Here is a 20,446-nt window from a genome sequence, read left to right on the forward strand (position 1 = left end):
AGTCCTAAGTGCTCTTCAGGCCTCTGCTTTGCTTTTGTTTTGGCATACATTCTCCACCTCTCCATTGAGGAGTGTTTTCTATGCCGTACTATGTATTTCTCCTGCTTTAAAACTTCTGTGAATTCTTTCACCTATAGGGTCAAGCACACAATTGTTGTGTGGCATGCAAGGCTGTATATGACTCTGCCAACTTCATCTCCCACAGCTTTTCTTTTTCACTTAATGACAAAACAAGCATCTGTCTTTATTCCCCACGCATTCCTTGCTGTTTCAGATCTGCATGTGTGATGTACATGGTCCCTCTACTATACCTTTGTTCATACTTTTCGCTTCTCCTTCCTTTTATACTTTCATTCTCCCCATGATGACCCAAGCAACTCAACTGTCACTGTTCTTTGAAATCATAACTCAAATGCCCCAAAGCCTTATCTAATAGCTCTCACCTCTGATCATTATTTATTTCTTCTTTGCACCTACAGTATTTTATAAACAAGGGTACGTAATTAAAATGATTTGTGGCAGGAATGGTTTTCCTGGACATGGTAATAGGGAAAGACAATGTTTTCATGAGGTTCTAAAGAAGAAAACACACATTTTTTAGAAATTTCATTTTCAACATTTTTCAGGTCAATTATTTTGATAATACAGGAATGTAAAAAATACAATTACTTTGAAATGCCCGTTAGGTCTTTCCAGTATCAATTATAAATTTTTCCTCTTATAAAGAACAACCCTCTCCTCATCCCCAAGTCTGTGGTTTCTGTGTTTGCTTTCAATTTTATTTTTGCTTTTTCTCACTGTGTTGTAATTTCTTTGTCTACATGCTTAAGTCCCCTAATAGACTACAGGAGCCTTCAGGACAAGGTCTCTGTTGTATTGAAGCTTTCAGTAAAAGGTTACTTAATCGCTGTTATTGGATATGCAGTGGTTTCGGGTGTAGTTTTATTTTGTATGAATCTGTGGGTATTAGTGTTTATAATTACAATGATGGAGACTATGTCTCGGCCTTTTTAAAAGAAAGATCTGCTCTTAAGAGAATGTGCACATATTTTTCTTCTCAGGCTCAGAATTTCAGTGGAAAACAGTGTTTTACCATCATGTCCTTGAAAAGGCAAAATGAAATTGATTTTTCTGCCTTTCCAAAAAATATTGGGGATCGTTTTGCAGCATTTACCAAAGCCTTCAGTTGTATTTTGTTTAAACCAATATATTTACAGTATAACTTTGTATTGTACATTTAGCAGAAGACCAAAACAACTTGTACTGCAATGTCCCACTTTCGTGATTGCGTTATGTCATTAATCAGGAGAAACTCAAAGAGATTTTTGATCACCAAATCGCCCAACAGATTAGAGAATAGTCAATTGTCTTTGTGAATGACATAGTTTATACACCTCATTTTGCAGGCACCTGTGTTGTGATAGTTCACGAGCTCAGACGGAGTGGATGACCAGTATCTTTATTGCCCAGGTATGAGATTTGTTTGAACTATCCAGTAGAGTAGAGTATAATAACTGTTTACAGGAAATTTTAGTGTGATGGTGATTTTTAAAGAATTTTAATAAGCATTTTAAATGTATATACAATTGGCATAAACTTTGATTCTCCCCTTCTTAGTTTTTAAAATAGTGTATTAAAGTTCAAATGTATTCATTACCTTTTGAAAGAGAGTTTATTCCATTAAAGCTTCTTTTCTGCCAGTCCCACAGCCTCCTTGGCTTAGGTGAGGTATGTTGCTTTAAAATGGTCGTGTAAGAAAGAGGAACTTTTCTAAGCTGTCATCCTACCAGAGTCCCACATAGACCTTCATTTAGAAAAGTGTTCTGTTTCCCTTCTTGTTCCCCCACTCTCTCCACCCCTGCCTTTCCAGAAACAAGGACAGGAACCTACTTTTCTTTAATAACTATTGTGTGCTAGATACTTCACAAGAATAACTCATGTATTCCCTGCAGCAAACCATACAATATGTTTTTTGGCTTTATAAAACAAAGATTTTGTTGTTTGCTAAGGACCATATATGTAATTAGTAGTTTAAACACATGGGTGTCTGAGGCCAATACTCATACTCAGTTCTGTATTTGTTTTCCTCCCTAGAGCAGGACTTACCCTTTTGAGGAACGGTTAAATAGTCCCATTAATTGGACTGGTTTGTTTCGCAACCTTGTCTAGCTAAATTCCCAACAATGCTTCTCATGGAGCATTGAAATTCATTGGTAACGATTAAGTTGCCATTCTTTATTACTGAAGAGGTATTTTTCTGTTTCCCTTACAAGGAATAAGTTAGCTCACTCCAAAATCTAGTTCTTATTTGTTCTGAAAATAGTTTGCTCTGTTCATTTAATGTATTAACCTTTCCAGTGGTTAATAAACACAGCTCTTCTCAGCCTATCTCTCTACTATTACTACCTGGAAAAACATGTGCATAAGAGACTGGCTGCTAACTTTTCAGAGGCTTTATTTTTTCTTCTTCTCCTCCTTCTCCTTCTTTTTTCTTCTTCTTCTTCTTTTTTTTTTTTTTTTTTTTTGTAACTTATTAAAATTCAGATATTCAACTTCTTTTTTTGGGGGGGAGACGGGAACAGAGTCTCACTGTGTTGCCCAGGCTGGAGTGCAGTGGTGTGATCTCAGCCCAGTGCAATCTCTGCCTTCTGGGTTCAAGTGATTCTCCTGCCTCAGCCTCCTGAGTATCTGGGATTACAGGCGCACACCACCATACCCAGCTAATTTTTGTATTTTTAGTAGACATGGGGTTTCACCATGTTAGGCAGGCTGGTCTCAAACTTCTGACCTCAGGTGATCCACTCACCTTGTCCTTCCAAAGTGCTAGGATTACAGGCATGCGCCACTGCACTAGGCCACAGATACTCAAGTTCTGCTTTAGGAAAAACAAAAAACTGGATTTGAAGTCTTTTAGTAAAGTTGGGACTATAGAGTATAAAACTATTACAGTGTCGTTTGTGGCAAAACTAAATTGATGTTTTTGTTTTTATAATTGGAGTCAGTAGACTCTGCAGTTGAAAGTTAAGGAATGAATGCAGGAAGCGAAGCCTTATCTTACTACGAGGTTATTTCTCACTGTCTCATGTTTTAATCCCAGTCCTCGTCTCAAAGATGTAGCCTAATAATCTTTCTCTGTTCTTTTTAGTTCTTGGTATTATTCAGGTCCTCCCTTAAGATAAACACAGAAGCCTTCTTGGATTTAAGGATTTATGGTTCATCTCTGTAGGGAAACAGCAAAATAGCAAATATTAATAGATATGTTAAAAGTGTAGACATACACACAAACATGTATGTGAATTAACAGTAAACAGCCCTTATAATGAACTATTTTTGGTATTCAGAGTATTTTTGTCATCTCCATCCTTTCCACACCCCTGCCTCAAAAGTCCTCTAGACTTTAGCTTAAATATCCCATTCTCAGAGAAACTTTTCCTGACCTTCAGATGAATTAGACCTTCAAGTATCACCCTTAGCATCCTGTACTTCTCCACTGTGACACTAATTAATAAAGAAAAAAAAACCATGTAATTAGCTATTTCATGTCTGCCTCTCTTACTAAAATGTAAACTGCATGAAAAGAAGGACTCTTCATTATATTTGACTTGTATGTCAAGTACATGTTCAGTTAGTATTTCTAAAATAGGAAATAGGGTAAGAAAATCAGTAATCAGATAAAATTTCAAACGGATATCTGTGTGATAAGATAGGAGAATCAAGTCAGGTAAGGAGAGAGTGTGACTGACATAAGGAAGGCACTAATTGAGCAAAGTTCTCGGGGAATGTCTTTCTGAGCAGATGACAGGTGAGCTGAGACCAGTCTGAAATGAGGGGAGTATGCAGGCTTCCAGGAAGGATCATTCAGGGATGGGGCCAGCAGGGTAGGTCCTGAGACGTCATCACTGCCTTGTTTTATTCTATAAACATCATGAAGGGAAGATATTAGAGATGAGGAAGGCGTGTGACAGATTATGTAGTTCCTGCTTAATAATTTGAAACAAGGGAAGGACATAATCTAATTCTAAATGAAAAAAAAAATTTTGTTCACTTTGTTGAGTCTGCAGTGTAGAGGGTCAATGATGCAAGTGGGATGAACAGCTATAGGAAAGAAGATATCAGCTCTGACTAAGGTGGTAACAATGAATATGGTAAGACAAATTAAGATTCAGGAATATTTTGAAGGTAGAGCCAATAAGGCTTTTGGAATTATTGTGAAGCGACTATGTTGTCTGTGGTGTAGACCCTAAGGTTCCTTGTCACACGCCAGGAAAATTTAGGACACAGACATACACGAGGAGTTTAGGAGCAGGAGGTTTAATAGGTAGAAGAGAAGACAAAGAGAAACAGCTTCCTCTATACAGGAAGGGGCCTCCAAGCAGAAAGGACTGACTGGTGCAGAATGCGCAGTTTTATAGTCCAGTTTGAGGTGGTGGTGTCTGATTTACATAGGGCTCACAGATTGGTTCGATCAGATATGGCGTTTACATAGTGTATGGGTAAGGCTGGTCACCCCCACCCTAATCTTCTTATGCAAATGGGCTTTCCGGTTGATTGACACCATCTTGTGGGCTCCTTACAATGCACTTGGCTGGCAGAGAAGGGAAGATGGAGCCGCCATCTTGAAAAATGTCTAGTCCTTAGTTCCTGCAGGCATTCACCCTTGCAAGCTCCTAGGTTGCAGGCTGCTCTTTGTTAGAAAATGGCTTGGGACTGCTTTTCATTAAAAAGAAAAGCCGTACCAAGGACTCCCATGCACTTGCTGTCTGCTAAGTAATTCCTTCTTAACTCCTGTGTCAATTGGCTATTGCAGTTTGAGAGGAAGAGTAGAAATCAAAAAATTCTAGTTTTTTGGCAACTGTCAGATGTAAGTGGGATCATCAGAGATGTAGAAGGAAATGGTAACTTCTGTTTTGGCCACATAAAATTTGAGATGCCTGTTAGATACATGATGTGTATGCTGGGCAGCAGGTTGGATGTGTGGATCAAAAACTCAGGCACAGGTTTGGGGCTAAAATGTGAATTTGGGAGAAGTCAGCACTTAGATTATATTCAAAGCTATAGGATTAGATGAGATGCCTGGGGGAGAAGGTTTGAGGTGGAGAGGGAAGCATGGAGGAGGGAGAGGGAGAGAAAAAAAAATCAGCAAAAGCAATGATAAGAAGTAAGAAAGGAGGAAAACCAGGTGAAGGGTACAGAAAATTTTGTCAAGTAATTTGCTTATGTGATTAAATGAGGTTGTGACTTGCTAGAGGTGAAGGTAGGTTTGGGAGTTTTGATTTGTCTTTAAGATGGGAGAGTGTGTACTTGCATACATTATGTGAAGACAATCCAGTCAGGAAGAAAAAATGGATAGAAGAGGAGAGATGTTATTAAACCAGCAGAGGCTCTGAACACAGATGAAATGATATGATCTAGTGCACGGTTATCCATTATTAAAAATCATTGTACTGCAGAGAGTGTGGCACATTTCTTCTCAAATTATTGACCACCTCAATGTATGGCCTACTGAGCAATTATAGATATGACTGGATAAGAGTTATTTGCAATGAGCAAATATTGATTGCAAGAAATAAACTCACTTATATGACTATAGATGCAAGGAGACTGGTACATTTCATGATGGGAGAAGTATTTTCTTAAGTGATCAGTAAAAATTGTTGGATTGAATCAGTGAAATCACCACATGTGATGCAGGCAGCGTTTTTGAAGTGTAAGGTGAGAGGCAAAGGAGAAAAATAATCTTCAGAGAGTGAGGAAGCCAGTTGTCCCATGGTAGAACTTCAGGGCAGTGCTGAATGCTTTCTTAAAATTTAAGGTTAAATATAAAGTGTGATGGATCTACAGAGTACTTTATTTTTGTCCTCCATCAACTGGCAGGCACTCATGAAATAAGTTGAATTGTGTTTAATTAGGTTTGGGGCTTTGTCAGGCAAATATGATAGAAGACAAAGGAGCAAGAAAATAAATAAGTAATCAGATAAAATTTGGACTTGAAGATATTTACAAGGAAGTGAGTTTACTGACTGACTATGAAATCCAAGCCAGGCAATGAGGGAAGTAGTAAAAAATGTTGTGAGAAGAATGGTGTTGGATTAGAGGTCTCAAGGAATGAAAAGAATTGTTAAAATGAATGAAACTAAATTTAGTTAGCTGGAAAGATAGGCAAAGGTTAGAAAATTGGAAGACAGAAATGGAGATGTTTAGATGTGGTCTTTGGTTATAAAATGAAAGTTTGATCCTCACCTATATGATCCATGCTGTAAGACTTTTGAAGTCATTTTCAAATAACTACAAATGTTAAATCAGAACACATCACTTGGATGTAAAGTAGAAAAAAAATGCCTCTTAGTTCAATTCAAGGAGAGTTAGCTGGTATTCACAGTTGTATACTATTTCAGAAAAGAAAAATATGGATTTGGGAACCTCATTTGCTCTTAGATTCTTCAAAATATATTTTCACGTATGCACTATACATTAGTGATTTGAAAGTGTAAGGGCAATTCACAGAATCACCTAATTCCCTCTCAGTTTTCTCCCAGGTTTATGTGTTGGGAACATTGCAATTATATGATATATAATATCCTTTTTTTAACCATGTTTGGTACCATGTCATAAAAGTAATATGAAGCTATAACCTTCCAACTGAAATACTGTACAACCTACCATTATAGATTTGCTGAACTAAGGTAAATGTTTCACTAACATTCAAGGGTAGATATGATGCACATAAAAGGATTTGCACTGTAAGATCATTGAGGAATAAATGAAAATCACATGTACATTGATAAACATGCAGGTTGGCAGTTTGCCCCTTAGTTAAATTAGCTGTTATTATATGGTGGGTAGACAGTAAATATTTCTTTAAATGAGTTCTTTGTCATAAAACAACATATTAAAATAAGAACTGCAACATAAGAACAGTAATCTGTTGCTTAAGAATTGAGGGAAATAAAGAGTAGGCATTTAGCTATATAGTTTACTATATGGTTTTTGTTTCATTACATTATCTGTGAACTTTTCGTTTTATACTTGGTATTCTGTGTTTCCTTCATAGATTGTTGTTTGAAAGTCGATATACTTTTTCCAAATTCTAGAAAGTTAAACTACTCTGGGGAGTACAAAATTCTTTAAAGATTTTTTTGTATGTATATATCAAAGATTAATCACTCCAGAGCTTATATTTTTACCTGTGGACATTTATCCCCATTCCAGATTAACCTTTCTCCAGTCATATGTATAACTGTTTAGAAGGCAAGAATATATAGTCAATGATTTGAGAACAAATGTGCCCCACTGTCCGTTGTACAATGATTTTCAGTAAAGATGTTTAAATGAGTAAAAAGATTATATTTCTTTAGAATTCAATTAGATAAAATAGTAACATTTTTCAGGATGTCATAAAGTTAGGCTAATTTTTCTGATAGTCATGCCTTAGGTTGATGTGGGATATATAAGATAAAATTAGTTTTACACTGAAATCATATTTAGTGTAAATGTATAGTTACATATATTACAGTGGCCTAGCAGTGTCGACAAGTGTCCTATTTTTCTTCCACAAAGAGATTTCCAGTTGCCTCAAATATTTTTCCCCTTTTGGTTTGATAAGTAGTATAGAAGGCATGTATTTGAAACTTAGAAATTGAGCTGAGACCTCAAAGCTCAGTTCAGTTAAGAGTTTCATGTCCTGGAGCGATGCTGCCACCGGAGTCAACATCATAATCACAAATGGTATTCTCATGGAAATCAGATCACTTGATGTGGATGTGTGGGAAAGAAACCAAGTGGCTATATGACATAGTATACCACATAATAAAATCACACACCAACAGCAAGAAATTGTGTTTCCACAGCATGAAAATGATATATGGCCACCAGCTGGAAAGGAACGAAAACGTTCAATAACCAAAAATCCCAAAATTGGAGGTTTGCCTCTGATTCCTATACAGCATGAGGGGAATGCAACCCTGGCCCGGAAAAATATTGAGGTAGGTTAGGCTTTTGTTTTATATTCAATTATAGAATATATTTTCCTGTGTCATAATGTGATTAGGTCATTAATTACTTCATTGGCTTCAAAAGCACAATAATCATCACTTTGAAAAGCATGGTAATAATCACATACAACAAGAAAACAGTGTGAATAACCTTATACCTTTTATTTTAACGTCATTGACCACCCAATCACATATGCACAATACTACTTATTTTCTTACCTCTAAAGTAGCCAATTTTAAATATGCGTATAGAAATTCTGGTGGTAAAATCACAACTTCAAATTCGTTTTACAAGCTTACTTAAAACACCCTCAGAGTAAGCCCATAGCAGAATATGTCTGGAGCCCTGGTAACTGAACTTTCTAGTTATATAATCACATTTCAGTGCTTTGGGAACTGGTGGGGTGTCTCAGTTAATTTAAGGACCTACAAGATGACCCCTGAGAATCAAAAAAAATTTGGCATCTTTCATGAAAGCTACTGCTTGTTTGCCTTCTCACCTTGAGGGTTGGGAGAGCATAAGCGACATCAATCTTGACATGAACTTTGGCCTCTTCAGCAAAGAACATGGGCTGTTGACGCTCAAAACTCGTTAGCCACCTTGGGACCAACACATATTTCAGTGTCTTAATTGACTCCCTGAAAGCAAAAAGAAAAGCAGTTAGAATGTGTTCTTATATCTTCCTTGAGCCTAAATTTGGAATTAAGGTGTTCAAATCTTTTGCTCTCCAAACATAAATAACTTTTGAAAGACAGAAGCCATTTTGACCTAGTGATTAGATTTTTAAACTTTTTGTGCATATCCTTTCTTGAACATCTATCCCACTGTAATATTCCTTCTCTGAAAGAGAAAAGCTTCAAAAATAATGGTCCTTTGTTTACTGCTTAGACGTTCTGCCCTGATGTAATCAAAGTAAGTGTCTCCAAGAAATCATGACCTCGTCATTTCTTCCATTTTATTTTTTTCTGTACCATTTTCTGTACCTCAATTTTTTTTTTTTTTTTTTTTTTTGGCAATAAACTGCTCTGCAGAGAGTTCCTTATCTAATCAAGCATCTTAAAATTCTAAGAGTTACATTTCCCAGGAACCCAGGACAGCGGACACAGGCTGAACAGATGAAACTAACATAGGGAGAGATACGCCCTACAGTGACTGTAGCTTCTTCTGACATTGCCTTCGAATCAGTTATCGAGCAAAGCAAAATATTGGGATCAAAATGCATTCACCAGTATCTAGTATAGATGATGACTGACTGTATAATAATTTCTTAGCCTTATCCCAAATCCACAATTTCAGAGACAATTTTTAACATATTTAAGATAGGAAAACTGATGAACTGAAACTATGAAGTGTTACAAGCTTTTAAAAGAATTAGAATGCATTATCAATTACTGGAAAATTTCTGAGTCTTTAAAATAAACCAAGCGCTTTTGTAATAAGGTAGTTTGGTGATTTGATAAATTTGGCAAAGACATTTTTTAACTGTTCTAATGTTGGAAAAGCACAATGAAACTTACTTTATAAGGCAATAATATAATTTTTTAAAAAAATTTCATATAAACCATTAAAATATTTGCCATAGAATTAGATTCATATAAAAATTTTAAAAAATATATTTACAAAATAACCATTTTTGACCCTTTGTTGTAAAAATGAAAAGTGAGTTAAAATATTATTAAGTAGGGTATATTAATAAAAATTAGTCATAACAATGATTATATTCAAGAAGAATTACTTTTCAAAGAAGTTGTTGGCAGATTGATAAATTTTGTGGCTACGCCTGGCTTTCATTCAGTCCTATTGAAAGTCATATGAGAATACCTTATCCAGGTAGGGAAGGCTTCATGGCGAAAGTGACTTCTAAAGTTAATTGAGGAAATTAGTAGTGAGCCAGCTGAAAATGCCAGGTTGTTGGCAGAGGAAATCACACATGAAGACGCAAACAGAATGCTTAAGAATGCACAAACTAGATACTACCTGTGGTCCTCCTGCTGAGTCCCTATAAAATCATGGATATCTTACTTTAACTCCATTGTTCTAAGCTGGTTTATCTGTAAGCATATGGGGTTAATAAATGTCACATGATTAAGTGACATTATACATGAGACTTTATTAGAATAATGACTAGCATATCTTTAACGTATATTGAAACAAAATATTAAGGAACTTGGAAGATGATATGGAATAATTCGTTAGTTTTTTTCAAAATTGCTATTTTAAAAGCAATATCTGTAAAACAAAAATAATGAGCGAAGAATGATGATGCACTGAAGCAGAAAATTGTGACATAGAATCCCACCCATAAGCCCATCTTTGCTGTTGGTATCCTGAGCACAGTTTGATGTGGTAGAAAGAAGTACGCTGGTTTCAGAAAGGCCAACCTGGGGTCCTCTCCCAGGCTCTCACTTGTGCGACCTTGGGCAAATTTTTTTCTTCGAGTTTCTATTTCTGCATCTGCAAGATAAAGACAATTTACTTTAAACTATGAATAATAGGGAGTTTAAAGCATTTAAAGTGTTGTTGTGATGATTAAATGTATTGATATGATTATGTATTTTACAGCATGAAGATTAATACAGTGAGTTTGGTAATGAAAGCCAATTAAGAGAGTTTCTAATATACTCTGTACATATTGGTCATGTTACTTTTTGGTGTCCTAAGACCTCTGTAACCATTGGCTTGCCTCTGGATTTAATGGAAAATATGAAGGCACAGGCTAAAGCCATATGAGTGATTTGCTGTGAGAACCCATTCATTATACCATTCTCTAGCTATGATAAGTAAAAACTACTCTCTCTGCCACTGAGAGAGACAGACTCTGTTTCATATTATTATTTCCATTCAAAACATAAAAACTCCGGGGCTCTCTTAGACACAGAATGTAGGGGCCAAGTAATATCATCCATAATGCTGAAATTTGAAGTACACTACTGGTATGGTTTGCATCTGTATCCCCACCCAAATCTCATGTTCAAATGTAATCCAGTGTTAGAGGTGGGGCCTGATAGGAGGTGACTGAATCATTTTAACATATTCTAATGAAACTTTGGAATTAAGCTAGATATTAAACATTTCTTCCAATAAATTTCAGAGTAGGAAAAATGTGTATAACTTAAGATGTATAATCAGAATCTTACCAGAAAATTCCAAATTTTAAAATTATTTGTACATTATATTCATGAAAATATTTTTATTCCACTTGAATTTTCTGTTATAAATTTATGTTTGGATCTACTGGAATTAAGGAAAATAGATAAGAAAATAGAACATTGTTGTATACTGGAAACTGCTTAAACTTTTCTTCATTTACTCATTCAAAAATACTTACTGATCATTTCCTATGTGTATACAAGGTTCACACTTCAGTGAACTAATTAAAAAAAAAGGGAAAAAAAACCCCAGAAATCTTGCTAGATACATCTAAGCAGGAGTGAGTTAGAAGAGGTAAGTATGAAGTGAGAGTAAATGTGGGTAACCCAAAAGACGTCTTTGAAGTGGTATGTTGAATGCATGTTAAAATGAATTTCCATGGATTGCATTTAACAGATGTTTCTCAACTTATGATGGGGTTACATACCAATAAACTCACCCTAAGGTGAAAATACATAAAATACAAAATACGTTAAATACAACTAACCTATGGAATGTTGTAGCTTAGCCTAGCCTAGCTTAAGCGTGCTCAGAACATTTATGTTAGCCTCCAGCTGGGCAGAATCATCTGGCAACACAGCACACCGTATCAGTTATTCACCCTCCTGAGTCCATGGCTGACTGGTAGCTGCAGCTCACTGCCACTGCCCAGTGTCACCAGGGAGTGTCCTACCAGGCATCGCTAACTGGAGAAAAGATCAAAATTCAGAATTTGAAGTATGCTTTCTACTTAATGTATATTTGTTTTGCACCATTGTAAAGTCAAAAAATCGTATCGAAGCATTGTAAGCCAGGGACTGTCTGTAGTTGATTTTGTAGCTCTAAGATTAGTATATAAATTAAGACATGTCACTTTTATCGAAGTAAAGTTAGGACCTAAGTCATAGAAATGAGCTCTTTTATAGGAAGCATCAACTTTTATGTGGATTGCACTTTCTAAACCTGAATTGTGCCAAATCTTGCTTCCCTGTGAGACATTTTATTTTATTTTTAGAGTGCGAGAGCAGAACTTGAAAGGCTGCGGCTCATTGAAAAGTGTGATAGAGAGTCCGTGGACTCGAGCTTAAAGGAGAGAGCTTCTATGGTGGCCCACTGCCTGGAGCACAAGGACGATAAACTTCGAAATCGAACCCGAAAACATCGGAGTTTCAACTGCCTGGAGGACACAGAGCCTGAAGCCCCACTCGGGCAACCAAAAGGCCATAAAGGACTAAAGACATTGAGGAAGACTGAGGACAGGAATAGCAAGGCTACTTTGGACTCTGATCATAAGTTACCATCAAGGGTAATTGAAGAACTTAATGTGGTTCTACAGCGGTCAAGAACCCTTCCAAGAGAATTACAGGATGAGCAGATTTTGAAGTAGCAAATAAAATGAATTGCTCCCCAGATTATTTTTTTAATTATTGTATGCAATCTTTATGTGTAAATCTGAAACTGAACTATAAGATAATTCATAAGAATTTGCCTATTGACAGGCAAATTTGTCTATCTATACTTAGGCATTTAAGGAGCATTTAAAAATATGTATATATGTGATTTAAATGTAAGAATAACTTTATTTTGGTCTGAACAAAGCTTGTAAAGTTCCATTGTACTAACTTTGTGTAAGAAGACAATGGGTTACTTAGGTGGTCAGCCCTTTTAAAGTAGTTATCTGTTAGTGGTATAATTTATGAGCAGAAATCTCAAACTGTACTGTATTGTATAAAATGCTGTGTTTAAATGAAGTCTAAGAAACTATCTGTAACATATTTTGCACTTTGAGAAACCTTGTATATTAAATTACCATATGTTTTTAGGTTTATAGAGGGTCTACCTTAGGGAAAAGAAGGGAAGTAAATTGAAAAAGGGGGGAGAATGTATTGTAGTGGTTGCCTAAAAAACACTGGAGCTTTTAAAAGGAGCAAGGAGTTAAATGTCCTGCAAAACAAGGAAGTGAGCTAAGATTCATTCAAGTTCACTAATGACCAGAACTTGTCAATGAGAAGCCACTTGTTAAGAAAAAAGTCCGGTGTTTATTTCCCAAGAGTAATATTCGGCCAACAGATGTAAATAATAGCACTAGCCACTCTTATTAATATTTATAGTGTTAGAAAATCAGCCACATTATAGATTCACTACGTTTGAGCTCATTGTTGGTGGCTGCTAAGAGGAAACTTACACTGCATTGGAGAGGTTGTGTACACAGGACCTGGCCTGGATGCTGATTTCACTGTCATTGTATGCAAGCTTTTTTTTTTTTTTTTTTAATAGAATTTCTGACTATACTTTTGGTACGAACAAAATTCATCACCGCAAGGTCCTGTTGTTCTGTTTGATTTTTACAAGTTTTATTATTATTTTAAGTAAGATTATAATGTTTTTCTTTGAATTCCCAGAAATAACTGGAAGAATACAATATTATGGCCATTATGGAGCCGGGGGTAGTTGGTGGTTTACTGTACATTTGGGGCTACTTGTTCACATTTAATCTAGGTGTTTTTTGTTTTTTGTTTTTTGGTTTTTTTTAAATAAAGGAGTGGTCTCTTCCCTGTACTTGTGAATAAGGACAAAGCCCTATTTTTGTTTCCACATAAAGATCAGCTACTGAATTGGTGATTTTCCTGACAGACAATACTATCTAATCATAGTTCATGTTAGGGGAAGCATTTTTCATCAGTTTCTTTAAAATTGGATTATGTTTGCTGAGTTTTGATATTTAACAGTATTTTATGTAGCTAAGCCTTTTTTTTTTTTTTTTTTAAGCATTTCTTTTTTATTCTTCAATCTATATACACAGGCCCATACTTCAGTCAGTCCAATCATAGTACAGTGATGTGGTGGTAAATGCTATGAATTTCTTCGTTGTAAAATACAGATCATTTGTATTTTGGGGTGATAAAATAGTTCACCATCGGTATGAGATATTTATTCTTTAAATCAAAGTAAATTAGAATTTTTAAAAAGCACAAAACTGCAGGACAGTTTATGAAATAGGTGGCACTATTAGGGAATCTTCCTTTAAGGCAAGAAATCATGTTATTTAGAAAGAAAAACTAATCTTAAACATACTATTTCTAATAAATATTTATATTTTTATGAAATAAAAGGTATGTGGAAATTAATGTTTGGTGATGTTGGACAGTGGAAAAGTATCTAGAGTTTTTACCTGCCTTATCTGAATTTTTCTTGAAACTTGAGCTTAAACTCTAATAGCTGTTTCCCTTTCTATTCTGAACAATTGTCTCCATTTTTCAAGTGTAAGATAAGGGCTAATGATGACATCTCATTTATTTTGAGTAAACATTAAAATTGTTTTACAAGTCTACTAGAATGTGACTTTATTATTTTCAGAACTTGAAGTTTGTTATTGTGAAATAGATCAAGTAGATTAGCTTTCTTTCCTTTTAAAAAAATTTGAATTTAATATGTACTTCAAACTGGTCGTATTGTTTTTCCAAACAGGTCAATATAAGTAGCTTTATTTATTTAAAGGCCCACTTGCTGAGAACCAGGCACAATTACAGGCTCTGTGGCCTGTATTGATGAGGCTGCTGACCAGCCACATCCCTACAAGATGCATAGTACCACCCCTGGTTTATGGGCATCTCTACCAGCCTTGCCATATCGCGAGAAGGCCAAGGGCCTGGCACAAGTGTCTGGCACCTCAGCAGTGCCACTTGGTCATTCATGAGCAGCCCCTCATGATCAGGAACAGTGCCTGACACCCAGGCCACTTCAGCTGCATCCACTGTAGGAAGGAGCTGACTGGTGAGGCCCAGGAGCTGAAGGGTGAACTCTACTGCCTGCCCTGCATTTACAAGATGCTGTCCCTATTTTTAGGGACTGCAGCCAGCCCATCAAGGGTCACGTAGTGAATACACTGGGCAAAGAGTGGTGGCATGCAGAGCTTTTTGCCCTGAGCGTGAGAAGCCATTCCTGGGGCTCTGGCACTATGAGAAGAAGGGCCTGGCCTACTTTGAGATCCACTACAGCCAGCTCTTTGGAACATCTGCAGCCATGAAGTCGGGTGACATGGTGTTGGTCCTCAACAAGGCCTGATGTGTGTGAACTGCTTCTCCTGTTCCACCTGCAAAAGCAGGCTCACTCTGAAGATCAACTTTGTGGAGTTTGACATGAAACCCGTGTGTAAAAGGTGCTAGATAACTTCCTCCTGGAGCTGAAGAAGAGGCTGAAGAAGTCATTGGAACTCACTTCTCACTAGGCCCAGCCCAAGTCTGGGGACCTCAACTCTGAAGGCTTTCTTGCCTGGCCCTTCTCTCCCTCCCTTTCTTCTCCCAGGGGACCTCTCCCTTCTCCCTCTCCAGCTCTCTGCCTTCTCACAGCTGCCTCCCACTTCTATTGTCTGCTCTTGGACTCCTCATCTCTCTTTACCTGCTTCTTGTCCTCCCCTCGTCTCCTTCCTCATCATCTCCACCCTTTCTATTATCTTATCTCTGCCTTCCCCAATGTCTTTTCTCTCCTTTGCGGTGACTCCTCTCCTTCCTTTTGTGCAGAGGCAGGGACCCAAGAGGTGGGAAGCGTGTGAAGGGCCTGGGCCCATGCCCTGTGATTGCATCTACCTCTGTCCATGCGCTTCAGCCTGCAGAACTCCAGAGATAGCAAACCAGGGTCTGGGGGCACCAGGGCTCCCATCCTGACCTGTCCCTCCCCACAGCGGACCAGGTTGCACATATTCTTGTGGAACCCTCCACCCCAGAGTGTACCCACAGCCAGGGCAGCCCACCTGAGCTGCAGGATTAGGGCTACGCTTCAATCTCACCATTCACTTAACCAAGTAGTATCCCTGGGCCCAAACTGGGCCAACAAATCCTGCCACACCATTCACTACCTGCAGGGACAGGAGTCCACTTCCATCAAGAGGACTTTCTGAAATCCCACCTCGGCCCTTGCCTCTGGCTAGGCCACTGTGGTTCTCCCCTCCCCCAGCCCAGAACCTGTGTTGAGACTTTGGGTGTGGCTGGGAACAGGAGGTGATAGGGTCAGAGGTGGCTTATTGAGTAGACCTGATGTTGGGACTCAGGCTTGTAATAATGAAGGCTTAGTCACTGGGGAAAAAAAAAAAAGTGCTCAAAGGCACTCTGATTTTTATTTCTGTAGCCCTAAAATTAATTAGACATGGTTTTTAAGCAGTTGATTTCTAAACAAATCATTACCTGATGATTCATCAAAGTGTCACTGAGAGCTCCAAACCAAGCAAAAATAATTGAAGCAAAAATATGACTTATGAACATAACTACATTAGCTGCTGAATTGCATTATTTTTAATTCAAAAACTGTAATGCAAAAGCAATTTTTAAAATGCATCAAATTTATTCAAACAGGTTGTAGCATGCAGATATTTGCATCTTTTTAAATTTTTAATAATCATTTTAGGAAGAAGATTAAAACTTTCACCCTCTCAACAAAATTTGCACAAAGGCTTACATATTCTTCCTTACTCAAATGAACTTGTAATCAACCCCCAAACTCATTTGGCTTGCCTCACAAATGCCAGTAAGTTAAGGAGGTGGAACAAGGAAGGCAACTTTCTTTTGGAAAGCCAGCAAACCAAGAAGATGGATGACTAGTGTTCTAAAGTACCATTTTAAGTCAGTACAAATTTCAAGCTGTTTTTATGTTTAAGGTAGCAGGAAGAGGAAGGGGTTGGGATCAAGAGGTGACCACAACTGCAGACATTTGGGAACTAGTGAAGAGTTTGAGGCGGCTGGAGCTGCTTCGTCCATGATCAGATCACAATACTTCTGAAAATCTTTATTATTATTATTATTATACTTTAAGTTCTAGGGTACATGTGCACAACATGCAAGTTTGTTACATAGGTATACATGTGTCATGTTGTACCCATTAACTCATCATTTACATTAAGTATTTCTCCTAATCCTATCCCTCCCCCAGGCTCTTCCGACAGGCCCTGGTGTGTGACGTTCCCCGCCCTGTATCCAAGTGTTCTTGTTATTCAGTTCCCACCTATGAGTGAGAACATGTGGTGTTTGCTTCTGCAAATCTTTAACAAAACATAGCTGTTTACATACTTTAATTGCAGAGTTAGTTAAGAAAACTACATGACTGTTTTCTTTGAATTTTTTTCTCAGTGCTCTAAAATTAGCCTACGAACAGGAATGGGTAGACCTCTTATACAAAAAATGGAGTTAGTTATGTTAGTTTTTCTACTGTTTCACTGTTACCAATTAGTTAAGACAGAATTATTTGTGAAATGTGACCATTTTTCTGTCATGTGTATGATCATCACACTGATTTCTAATGATCAGGAAATGCAAAGCACAGAAATGAACCAGGTGACTAAAGTTTATGCTTTTAAGTTGTATAATTATTTTAACATTATTTTATTTAAAATGTTATAAATTACATCGTATTCCCCCTTCTCTGCCACAGCTACTATATGCTGAATGTAAAGGTTTTCATAATTGAGATACCTCTGCAGATTTAACCCTTTTTATGAGTCAAAGTTCAGAGCCTAAATGTCCTCATCTGAGAAGCAGGAATGTTAATTAACTTGTTGACTTTTTTCAACAACTATTTTTTACACACATACACATAAATTATGAGCCAGGTATATGAGATAGATACACACATAGTAGCAGACTAGAGGTACAATAAATGTTAGTTATTAATGTATTCGTTCTCCTAACTCTCATTTGATCTTAGTTGACCCTAATGGTTTTCAGAACTGCTTCTAGCAGGCAGATCAAGATGATGAAATAGAAGGCTCTTCCAGTTGTCCTTCACGAAAGAACACCAACCTAATAACAACTCTCCACACAGAAAACAAACTTCATATGAACCAAAAATCAGATGAGCTCTCACAGTACCTGGTTTTAACTTCATATCACTGAAAGAGGCACTGAAGTGGTAAGAAAAACTGCCTTGAATCAACACAATTCCTCCCCAAACTCCTAGCAGCAGCAGCATGCTGCATTGAGGAAACATTTTAGAACAGTGGACTGGGCAAAAATTTCTTGAGTCATATCCCCACAAGCACAGGCAACCAAAGCAAAAATGGACAAATGGGATCACATCAGGTTAAAACCTTCTGCATAGCAAAGAGAAAAACCAACAAAGTGAAGAAACAATCCAGAGAATGGCAAAAAAATTTGCAAACTATCCATCTGTCAAGGGATTAATAACCAGAATAAATAAGAAGCTCAACAACTCTATAGGAAAAAAATCTAATAATTTGATTAAAAGTTGGCAAAAGATTTAAACAGACATTTCTTAAAAGAAGACAAACAAATGGGAAACAGAAAGATAAAATGGTGCTCAACATAAATTGTCAGAAAAATGCAAATCAAAACTACAATCAGAAATCATCTCACCTAAGTGAAAATTGTTTATACCTTCAAAACAGGCAATCATAAATGCTGGTGAGATTGTGGAGAAAAGGGAACCTTCTTGGTGGGAATGTAAGTACAATTACTATGGAGAACAATTGGAGGTTCCTCAAGAAACTGAAAGTAGAACTACCGTATGATCCAACAATCCCACTGCTGGATATGTACCCTAAAGAAAGGAAATCAGTATATCTAAGAGATAGCAGCACTCCCGTGTTTGTTGCAGCACTATCCACAATAACCAAAATATGGAAGCAACCTAAGTCTCCATCAACACATGAACCAATAAAGAAAATGTGGCACTTCTACACAATGGAGTGCAATTCATCCATAAAAAAGAATGAGGTTCTGTTATTTGCAACATGTATGGAACTGGAGGTCAATATTCTAAGTGAAATGAGCCAGGCTCAGAAAGACGAACACCACCTGTTATTTATTTGTGGGATCTAAAAACAAAACAATGGAATTCATGGAGATAAAGTGAGTGCAGAAGGATGGCAACCAGGGCTGGGAAGGGTCGTGGGATGGGGGTTGGGGGCAAGATAAGAATGGTTAATGGATACAAAAGAATAAAAAGAATCAATGAGAACTAGCATTTGATAGCACAACAGGGACAGGGTGCCTATAGTCACTTTAATTGTACATTTTAAAATAACTAAAAGAGTATAACTGGATTGTTTAACACGAAATATAAATACTTGAGGAAATGGATAACCCATTTTTCATGAAGTAACTAGTCGACATTGTATCCCTGTATCAAAACATCTCATGTACCCCATAAGTGTGTACACCTACTACGTACCCATAAAAATTAAAATAAAATTCTTTAAAAAAAATTAAAAAGTTGCTTCTAGCAATTTTTTCTTTATCCTTTAAAACATATGTTATGCACTAATCAAGCAGATTACCACAAGTTATGGGCTGAGATGTCTTCTCCCAAAAATCATATGTTGAAATCCTAATTCCTAGGACCTTAGAATGTAACAATATTTGGAAGTAGGTCCTTCACAGAGGTGATTGAGTCAAAATGAAGTTATTAGGGCAAGCCCTAATCCATTCTGACTGGTGACATAAGAGGAAATTAGGACATACAGAGAGACACGGGATGCCCAGCCACAGAGGAAAGGCCATGTGTGAACACAAGGAAAATGCAGCCATCTGCAAAGTGAAGGGAAAGGCCTTAGAAAAAAAACAAACCTGCTGACATGTTGATCTTGGACTTCCAGCCTCTAAAACTATGAGAAAATAAATTTCTGTTGTTTAAGCCACCCAGTATGTGGTATTTTGTTATGGCAACCTTAGTAAAGTAATACGTCACGTTTTTGTGTTAATTTGTTAATAATGATATACAATGAGCAGGATACCCTCTGGTACTTGAAAGAATTAATCCTTGTGCTGTTGTTGCTCCAAATCTCAGAATAACTTTCTGGCATCACATCAATGTTATAATAACCATATGATTAATGGAGGAAAAGAATGACATGTTGAGATGTAACTACTTAGAAGTCAGCTAGCTAAATAACATGGACACTAAAATAATATAGCACAAAAATTCAAAATTGTGGCTCAGCAAAATTACTGTTGGGGTCTGCTTGTAAAGACTCAAGTTTTCATATCAAGAGCCACTCTTCCAACAGAGCAAAGATGCCCAATCTTTCATAACATCTGATAAAGAATGTTGCTGAACCTTTCAAAGAAAAACCAAGAGAGCTTCTCAGTTAAACGACTGAGCTATCAACCAATACGCTAAACTACAGAGACACAAAAACTCACTTCAATCAACCCAGCTGACCCAAACCATGATTTCACAGCCTATTGATTGGCTTAACAACAACCTTCATCAGATAGAAGTAGCATTTATATCTCACTGGGGAGGATCTCGTCTTCCCCTCTATTATTGCTTCATTTGTCTGCTCCTGTTTGCAGCAAGACTCTTCATTACAGTTGTC

General features: G+C 37.0%; 1 protein-coding gene and 1 pseudogene across 2 annotated transcripts in view; both read left to right on the forward strand.

The window, feature by feature from the left end:
* Nucleotides 1–14,452, forward strand: part of LOC105487761 (ArfGAP with RhoGAP domain, ankyrin repeat and PH domain 2) — a 181,612-nt gene extending 167,160 nt beyond the window's left edge. The window contains exons 31-33 of one of the 2 annotated variants that reach the window (XM_071093756.1): nt 1,407–1,470; nt 7,848–7,982; nt 12,137–14,452. In XM_071093756.1, the coding sequence (XP_070949857.1) occupies nt 1,407–1,470; nt 7,848–7,982; nt 12,137–12,508 (571 nt within the window). In that variant the 3' untranslated portion in view covers nt 12,509–14,452. The remainder of the gene's footprint in view (nt 1–1,406; nt 1,471–7,847; nt 7,983–12,136) is intronic. The other variant, XM_071093757.1, reaches the window with a different exon arrangement.
* A 109-nt stretch (nt 14,453–14,561) lies between these two features.
* On the forward strand, nt 14,562–19,293 carry LOC105487765 (LIM and senescent cell antigen-like-containing domain protein 2 pseudogene; annotated as a pseudogene).
* The last annotated feature ends 1,153 nt before the right edge of the window (nt 19,294–20,446 follow it).

This window comes from Macaca nemestrina, chromosome 3 (genome assembly GCF_043159975.1).
Source record: "Macaca nemestrina isolate mMacNem1 chromosome 3, mMacNem.hap1, whole genome shotgun sequence".
In the NCBI taxonomy this organism is placed as follows: Eukaryota; Metazoa; Chordata; class Mammalia; order Primates; family Cercopithecidae; genus Macaca; species Macaca nemestrina.